The sequence below is a fragment of the Papaver somniferum genome, unplaced genomic scaffold (genome assembly GCF_003573695.1).
Source record: "Papaver somniferum cultivar HN1 unplaced genomic scaffold, ASM357369v1 unplaced-scaffold_21, whole genome shotgun sequence".
Taxonomy (NCBI): Eukaryota; Viridiplantae; Streptophyta; class Magnoliopsida; order Ranunculales; family Papaveraceae; genus Papaver; species Papaver somniferum.
In genome coordinates, this window is record NW_020631041.1 from 14,692,313 (window position 1) to 14,702,194 (window position 9,882).

At 36.7% G+C, this 9,882-nt stretch overlaps 1 protein-coding gene across 1 annotated transcript; it reads right to left on the reverse strand.

The window, feature by feature from the left end:
• Nucleotides 1-2,725: 2,725 nt before the first annotated feature.
• LOC113339649 (zinc finger protein 4-like) lies at nucleotides 2,726-3,944 on the reverse strand. Its single transcript, XM_026584889.1, has 2 exons — nucleotides 3,587-3,944; nucleotides 2,726-2,793 (listed from the first exon to the last, which is right to left on the reverse strand). Exons 1-2 carry the CDS (start codon nucleotides 3,942-3,944, stop codon nucleotides 2,726-2,728), a joined length of 426 nt encoding a protein of 141 aa, XP_026440674.1.
• Nucleotides 3,945-9,882: the final 5,938 nt, after the last annotated feature.

Here is a 9,882-nt window from a genome sequence, read left to right on the forward strand (position 1 = left end):
TCTAAGTACAATAGACACATTTTTGTACTTAGTATAATAATGTACGCGATAAAATTTTGCATCCTCAGGGAACTTGTTAGCTAGATATAGCTCAGCGCCAACGCAACATCATTGGAATGGTACAATGAATGTAATCATATACTTAAAAGTAACTATTGACATGAATTTGTTTTATCCCTGCAAAGACATTAAAAGGATTGCTAATGAAAGCGCAATCCAAAAGTTGTTGATTATAAAGGAACAATAATCTCTTCTCCGACGAAAGTAATCAGGGGGACATAGATACAATAGACTATTTTATAGGTCATTATCGATATTCAGTTTCGAAAAGTACATGACCAAAGGAACAGTTTGGAACAACCCTGAAAGTGATCAGGGGGAGATGCCGACATCATGGGGAGGATCCAAGGATATGATGTCGACATAATTTACTTCGAAATTGAAGCTGTGTCGTACTCTTTTTCCCTTCGATCGAGAATAGTTTTCCCCAAAGGATTTTGTTACTCAACAAGGTTTTTAGCAAGAAAACACTAAAAGTACCAAGTATGTTGAATGTTGAAGACATAAAGATCGCGTTGATATCACTGAAAATATCTGAATCAAATAAATGAAACACAATAGTCTGTTAAGCAATGTAACTTCCAGAATCAACAACAAGGTCTTATAAACATTCAAGTCACCAAAATAAAGTGTGATAAACTTCTTCTGACTGCATTAGACTAATAAAAAATGTCTGACATCAGTGGGAGCATCTAATAGAGTGTTGAACTATTTTCCTTCACCGAGGTTGCTTTTTCCTACAGGGTTTTGTTACTTGTCAAGGTTTTAATGAGGCAACATATTCAAGTATAATTAAGTTCTACGTCTGCGTAATATTGTACTCTTTTTCTTTAGTTCTGGTTTTGTCCCTTTGGGTTTCCCTGACGAAGTTTTAACGAGGCAATCAACTTAGACTCGTCGATCTTTGAAGATCGTATTGCATGTGATGAACTACATGTAAAATACGAGACAACATGTGAGGTACTACATGTGAAGAGCTGTACCAAGGTTTTGTCCCACTGGGTTTTTCCTTGTCAAAGTTTTAATGAGGCAATTGATTTCGGCACAAGTCATCAAGGAAAGAACGATATTTGAAGAATTACATTCGAATCACCATAGGTGAAGCACTGCATGTTGGACCGCACAAGGGGGAGTGTTGTAGGGCCTACGGCCCAACTAGAGTTTGCCTTTCCATGTATATATATGTTATTGTATCCATGTAACCCTACTGATGCTAATCAATAGAAATTCTCTGCCTCTTTGCCTTCCCAACATTTCCACTACAACATAAAAATATATTCCGCACAACAATTTATTGTACATAACCCAGATACAAGATAAACCCTTACATAAAATCTCTTACAGCCCTTACATAGAATCCCTTACAAATCCAAGTACAAAATAAGCCCTTGCATAGAATTCCTTTCGTAGCAATCCCCACATAGAAACTATCGTATGAAATGAACACCCATAAACAGCAGACGGCCCAAATGAAAGCCCAATCCCTATAAAGGGCTAAAGATATAGAATCCTTCTGTCACTTTACCCTAATTCTACAGCCATTTTCAACCAGACACTTACCTGAGAAAAAACCATTGCAGTAAACACATCTCTTCCACAACCAAGCCACAATCAAGAAATCGCCATCATTCGTCATTGATGTAAACAAGTACCTTACCATGAAAAAATTAGTGATTTCGGAATGGTGTTGATTGAAAATAGAAGAAGAACAAAAAATGGATTAGCAAAATCAAGAACAGAAATCATCACCACTTCAACAGTAAGCGTCCTAACATTTCCTCATGTTAACTTGCTAAAAGGATTGGAATTCTTGAATCCCTGCTTGTCCATAAATAAAAAAATACGACTAACATTAGGTTGAAATGTAATTAAGCCAATGTTGGGCTTAGAATATCCTGCTAGACACAATCAAACAATATGAGTAGTACAGTGTATAGGCACTACTAGGACTAGGTAACTTTTTTGGTTCGCAATCTACTGTCCTGCTAGTTGATATAATTTGAAATCTACTTTGCATGTTGGATGAGAATTATTAGTAAACCAAACCAGCAGTATTAAAGGCTAGGTTCGGGATGCATGACCTTTCCAAGCACAGCTAGTTGTCATTAGTCGTTGAAAGAAGAAAAAGGCCTCTTTTGTGTGCAACTCCTTCGAAATATGAGAATTACATACTCATATTCCCGGATGGTGCTATTTTAGGATACGTACATATCCGATCTTAATGCCCAAGAGGCATCCGCAACGGTCACTATAAAGAAAAACGCAAGTTATATGTAGCATTTACGTTTGCGTTTACGTTTGCATTTTTTGATTCACCGGACGAAAACGGGTCATGGGGGAGTAGAATGAAATAGGAGCTGGCCCGTGGGGGACACAAGTCCTGCTAAAGTATACCTTCCAGAAGAAAAACAGAATACTACAAAACACACATAGCTAGGCGATAACACTCGGTATTTCAAAGCTAAATTTGTATTAGCTTTAGAGGTTAAAGTATCTGCAACAATAATAGCCAACAATAATATACCCAGAAATGAGAGATTTACATCACACTTACTATATATTATGCATCTGATACTTTCATTTCGTGATCAAATATCGCCGGAGGTCATGACAAGTTTTGCCAATAATTAACTTGCCGTATCATCTCAAACGTCATGAATATATATCACTTTGCTCCACCACCTCCCTGACCAGCACTAGGACCAGAACCAGCAACACAGCTACCACTTACACCTAGATCCACACCAGCATATATTTGAATTAAAACCAAAACACTATCAGCACCAACATCAGCTAGCACCAACTAGCTAAAATAGAACCTGCTGCACTAGTTGTTATTTTGACCTACCATGTCTCCGACCACCAATAACAACATGACGAGCATGTCATCAAACCAAAAAATATACATTTGAACTATCAGAAATGGATTCACGTTTGATGCACCACAGAGAAAAACCTTGGTCCCTCGTTTAAATATTTATCAAAATATACTTAGATGCATAAAATAAGTTTTACATGAAATATATATTTAAATTAGATTATATATGGTCTCATACTATCCCTCCTACTATATCTTCACAATTGCAGGAAGATGCCAGTCATGTATCTATATGAGTTTGAATCAATAAAATCTTCCTTGTTCAGAAAAAGAAAAAAGAAAAAAGTTTTACATGAACCCAACGTGAAATTCAAACTTTGTAACCTATAAGCATTCAAAATATAAAATCTACATATATATAAACATTGAAACATTTACTATTTAGCTTGAATCAAAACAAGACAGAAGTTTGACGCTTCAAAAATACACACCATTATCTAAATAAAACAGGTGAATTTTTAACGATGTTGCACATGTTTCGCGCAGGTTATCAAAGACTAAGATTCAAATTAAGTGGCTGAACATCGGTTGATGATAATGATCGACCATCTGAGAACACTACTTGATTGGGATGATGACGATCAACATGAAAACTTCCGGGCCATATCATATGTGTTGTCGTCGAGTGCAACTGTGTAGTTGCACTACACGAGGCTTCCATATCGGCAAAATGTTCAACAGTAGTTCCTTCTAATATGTTAAGGTTTTGCACGACAATTGAGTGAGTACCAACACCAAGTGTTCTTGGAGATAGATACCTTCTAGCTATTCCTCTTTCTTTTTTGTGAGCATTTTGATGACCTCCCAATGCTTGTGAATTATAGAATTTCCTCGCGCAGAAGTTGCAAGTAAAGATCTTGGGAAATGTGGGTTCGGTTTGACGGTAATCCCTGGGTTCCTTGCTGCTAGATGTTCTACGAAGGCTTAATTCTAACCATTCTCTCTCCCTCTTGTTATTGTCGTTGGTTCTGACCGGACCATTACTGTCTTGGCTGTTCACTTGCATCTCTCTTTCCGGGTACCTTTTATGTTCTTCTGTAACTACTTTTCTCCGGGAATTGATTTTGACCCTTTATATGTTTTTTCTATAAATCAGATGATATGAGAATTAAGGCGAGGAAGAAACTCAAGTGAAGTGATATATATTGATAGATAATTGGATAGGGATTCCTACATATGCTTTTAATAATGAGCATAACGAAGGTGGTGGGGTTGAATAAGGAGAGAGCTAGTTGTGGTGGTGTCACCGAGTTAGTGATGCTTACGGTTTGCAGTGAAGTGCTGTGCTGATACAGTGATACGTATCGATACTTATGGTATCATCTTTTTTAATGTGTCATTGTTTATTATTCTTTTACATGATTGCATCAATTTTGCGATGAGCCTGTATTAAATCAGAGTTCGAACCTAGTAATTCATATAGCGATGGGTTTTAAAACCCATATTTCAAGGGAGATGGGTTTTGCGTTACAAACGGCCAACTGATCAAGAAGTGACGTTTTAGGGACTCTCAGTCTTGTGAGTTGTGAAGAACGGAGAGGCAAGAAGCAACAGAACAGGCAATAACTAATTACTGTGTCAACTTTTATCACCCTTGTGCACGGGTCATCCTCATGCATGCTCGTGCCATTCAAATTTTCAGATGCCCCGAACCTGAAGGAAGAGCATGCAATTTCAGATCGGGATGATACACTGACCGCGAGTTGAATCCCACGGTCCATCCCGCAAGACACAAAAATAGGGTCCCTCTGATCCGGCGGATTTGCAGGGGTGGGTTAAGGATGGGACCCACCCCCTCTCTCACAATCCCACTTGTCGGGATGGCCCGGGATCAAGCCCGCGGGATGTTAATCATTTCCGATTTCAGATGCCCTGAAACTGAAGGGGGAGCATGCAACCACTGTAACTTGTCTGTACATATTTGTCCTTTGGGCACACCATCCCTATAATTACTTCAAGTAGACAAATAGACAAACAAAATAAAGTTGTGTTCAAAAAAAATTTTGATCGAGATTTTATTGAGAAAGAAATGAAACATGTAAAGTTGTGCTAAATAAACATGTAAAGTAAAAAGAAAAAAGAAATGACACTTCCAACACCGATAAGACTGAGTGAGTGTGAGTGATCACTTGATAATGAGCTTTCGAGTAGTGAAGGGTTCTTTTTCTTGATTAGATATGTTTCCCGAATATACAAGTTTTGCTTTTTTGGGTTCGTGTTGGGGACTTAATAATACACAAAATTGGTTAAAAAGATCAAAATTAACAATTCCTAGGTGAAATGGACAATTGTGATATTGTTTAAATAGACAAAAATGTAAAAATAGGCAGGATGTAACCAATTTCATCGTGCCCGTTTTCAAATATTTCTTCTTATCTTTAATTTACACAGGATGTATCCAGTTTCATCCTTACTATTTTTTTTTACCATTTCACTCAAACTATTTTTTACTCGTCCATTTAAACCATGATTTAAAAATATTTAGACAAATGACCCATTTTCCGTTAATAATAATTGCCACCAAAAGAAAACAGAGGAAGTGGGCTTCTTCCAATAATAACTTCATTATTAATTTTACCTATTTGATCTATCAATGGTGTCATGGTGATCACATATATTAACTCGTTTTTGATCTCTAATTGAACTACGCACCGTGGCAGCTAGATAGTTCCATCATTCACACCTGAGAAATTTGCCGCCAAAAGACGAGCCCGTATTCTTCGTTCTCTCTTTGATCAATTTCAAAACCAGCTTATAAGAGCATCCGGCGAAATATGACCAAACAAACACCATTCATGTTCGTGAAATTATGACGTGTAAGAGTACAACACAATGCAATAAAAAGAAATTCGGAGTACTGTAAGAGTGCATTTCTACCCTTGATTAAGTCAACCTTACTATATTCAAGTGTGGTGTAGGAATGGAGCAGGAGCCTACTTAGCAAGTCGGAGTACGACATACATACGGAACGGCAAACGTACGAGTATTATATGGATTCATAAAAGTTAAGTTTGGTCAAAAATTCGGTCAACGATTCGTGATTCGACAGTAGTACGGAACGGCATACATATATGTATAATTCGTTTTACTAGTTTAAGTTCGGTGTAGAAAATACGGTAGGCATTAATTAATTAAATAATATGTTTTTTTTTATGTGGGGAGCATGATTCGTGACCTAAATTTCGATATATTTTTACTGTACCAAAATATAACTCCAACATAAGGCTGGGGAACTGGTTAGAGGTTAGGTTTAGGCCCCAACAAGACGAAAGGTCCAAGTTAACAATGGTATTGCACAAAAGATGGATCAATCCAAATTTAACACGTAAGCGGGGTATAGTTGTAGGATCAGAATCTGGCAACAGTTATGTCTCAGCGAAGTTAACAATGGTATTGCACAAAAGTGTCGCAGAACAATTTCAGAAACGACATCAGCAAGGATCATGAGAAAGGTGTGATAGTCTCGCGAAAATTAGAAAGCTTGCGAAGTCAACATTTGTAAGGTTGCGAGAATGTCGCAAACCATATCCGAAAATAAAGGACAGATTAGCTGTCATCCACTATGTATTTCCTTAGAAATAGTCATTCGAGTTGTAAAGGAGAGGGAGATCTTTTTTGAGTGAGAGATAAGTAAATAGGAGAGAGAAAGTTGAGAGCAGAGATCATTCTTGATTTCTTTATTTTCCTTGTAAGAATATTCAGAAATTAATCAATAAAATTAAGAGTGTAAACCTAAAAATAGGCTGATCAACGATAAAATCATACGAGGGGTGTATTGTAGGATTTCCTGCAACTACATAATGGCGCTAGAAACAGGGAGATTGAAGAACGAAAGTTGAAGATTGTTGATTGAGAAAATTCAAATCAAGAAAGTGATTAAACAAATCAGTGAATCAGTTAGAGGAAATATGAACAGAATTAATGAAAATGGCAAAATATTGGAGTGTAATATGATAACAAAAAGCTTGGTTAATGAATTCCATGAAAACATCAAAGGAAGAATACATAAACGAAATTTTGAAGGAAAGAAAATTATGGCGGTAGAAAAAACTTCACCTTTGAAAGATTGGGAAAAGCAAAGAATTGTGTTCATGGCAGAAGAAATACCAAAAGAAAATTTGAATCATACATCTCCATTGGTTGTCACAGTGCCTATTACACGAAAAGAGAAGGATACATCAATAAAATCCACAGGAGAATGGATGTTGAACAGAATTTTAATTGATGCAGGAAGTTCAGGTGATATAATATTTTATCATGCATTTCGGGGAATGGGATTTAAAGATGAAGAAACGTCCAATTCAACATATTTCGTTCACGGCTTTGGAAAATCCACAATAAAACCTAAAGGAGAAATAGTGATACGAATTCCACTTGGAGAAATCGAAACACATGTGACATTGTGCGTTGTGGATATGGAATCGCCATATAATATGTTATTAGGAAGATCATGGATACATGCGATAAAAGATGTGGTATCAACGTTGCATCAATGTATTAAATTCCCCACTCCAAGTGGAATAGGTGAAATCAGAGGAGATGTTGATAATGCGAAATTATGTCATCAAATTGAAGTAAGGCGTTATGAAGAACAAGCAAAAAGGAAACAGTTTCGCAGAAAATTGGTAAAGGAAGCAAAGAAGGAAGAAGAATTTAGAGTATATATGATAAGGGAGAAAGAAGGCAAAGGAATACCCAGCGAAATTTCGGAAGAAGGAGAAGGATCCATAAAAGCAATTAAAGAACCCACACCAATGGGAGAACCTAAACCCAGTTACACTGCCGCAGAACCAACAAAAGAAATAAATGTTGGGACTGAAGAGGAGCCTCTAATGTTGAGAATTGGAACTAAATTGGATATAGAAGAAGAAGAAAGAACTGTCAATTTACTGCGAGAATATAAAGATATTTTCGCAGGAAACATGGATGAGATACCAGAAATAGATCCAACAATTGCTTGCCACAGACTGGAGATTAACAAAAATGTGAGACCATTTAAACAGAGAATAAGAAAAATCGCAACAACTTACCATTCCCAAATAGAAGAAGAATTATAGAAAATGCTGGAGGCAGGAATTATAAGAGAAGCTAAATACCCAGAATGGATAGCGAATATGGTCATTGTCCCAAAGAAAAACAAGGGAATCAGGATTTGCATAGATTTCACTGATTTGAACAAAGCTTGCCCCAAAGATAGTTTTCCGTTACCCGATATTCCTCAAATGGTGGAATCTGCAGCGGAAATGATAGGGTATCATCTTTAGATGGGTACAAAGGGTATAACCAAATTCCTCTCGCTGAAGAAGATCAAGAACATACTGCTTTCTTTGCCCGAGGTTTATATTGTTACACGAAAATGCGTTTGGTTTGCGAAATGCGGGAGCAACATATCAAAGAATGGTAGAGAAGGTGTTCGCAAAATGGATACACAAAACATTAGAAGTATACGTGGATGACATGTTGTAAAGAGTAAGAAGCTAAAGACCATGTACAAGACTTGAGGGAGATTTTTGAACAAATGCGGCAGTATAACATTAAATTGAATCCTGAGAAGTGTACTATTGGAGTTGCATCGGGAAAATTTTAGGCTACATTGTATCAAAGGAAGGAATACAGGTTGATCCGAAAAAGTGCAAGCAGTTCGTGACATGCCAACACCAGCAACAATAAAAGATGTACAGAAGTTGAATGGGCTTCTAGCTTCGCTGGGGAGATTCATTTCGCGATCATCAGACAAATGCAAATATTTTTTCGATATACTCAAGAAGGGTGCAAATTTAAATGGAGTGATGAATGTGAAAAGGCTTTTCAAGGAATCAAAGAACATCTTATGAATACAACTATTTTACAAAAGGCAGAACCAGGAGAAAATTATTGATTTACCTTGCGACAACGTCGCATGCATTAAGTGTGTAATTGCGAGTAGACGCAGGAGTGGAGAAACCCATTTATTACATTAGCAAAACTTTTAATACCGCAGAAGAATTACTCAAAATTGAAAAGTTAATCTTAGCATTAGTTTATGCATCATTTAAGCTCCGCATATTTCAAGCACACAAGATAAAGGTATTAACAAAAGTACCAATTGAATCAGTGATGAAGAATTCTAAAAGATCAGGAAGGGTAGAGAGATGGAATGCACAAGTAGGCTTTGATATTAAATATGAAGTTTTATCTTCACCAAAATCACAAGTTGTTGCGGATTTCTTGGCAGAATTTCCTTTAGAAGAAGATGAAGCAGTAGAAGAAATGATGGATGTAGAAGAAGAACATGGAGATCCAAAAGATTTATTAACAGAACCAAATAGATGGGAAATATTGGTAGATGGATCATCAAATGGAGAAGGAAATGGAGTTGGAATTGTTTTAATTTCGCCAGAAGGAATAAAGATGGCTTTTTCATTCAGATTGGAATTTGCATCCACTAATAATGAAACAGAATATGAAGCTGTGATACATGCATTAAAATTCGCAATAGAAATGAAACTAGAAAACGCCAGGATCACTAGTGATTCGCAGCTAGTTATTCGCCAAATAAAAGGAGAGTATACTACAAATGAACCATCCTGAAGAAATACAAGAAGCTGGTTGAAGAATTGTCAGCGAAAATCCCAAAAATAAAATGGAGGCACATTTCAAGAAAGGATAATAGACTCGCAGACGCTTTTGCTTTCATCTCAAGCATGATGACAGATCCAACTGCGAGATGCATAAAAATACAAACACTTCTGTCACCATCAATCAATAAAGAAGAGGAAGATGTGGATGTGATGGTCATAGATAATGAAAAAGAAGAACAAATAAATAATGTCGCAGACTGGAGAATGGAACTTCACGCATATTTGGCGAAAGGAGAAACACCAAGAAATAGATTGGAAACACACAAGTTAAAAAGCCGAGCAACGAATTATGAATTAAGAGATGGGTTGTATACCGAAAATCTT

What these genes read in the sequence shown, in the direction of transcription:
- LOC113339649 (XM_026584889.1), bottom strand. Translation starts at nt 3,944, where the DNA reads ATGCAAGTGAACAGCCAAGACAGTAATGGTCCGGTCAGAACCAACGAC. An exon ending in TGCCGATATGGAAGCCTCGT is followed by an intron (nt 2,794 to 3,586) that starts GTAGTGCAACTA and finishes GTGTGGATCTAG; the next exon opens with GTGTAAGTGGTAGCTGTGTT.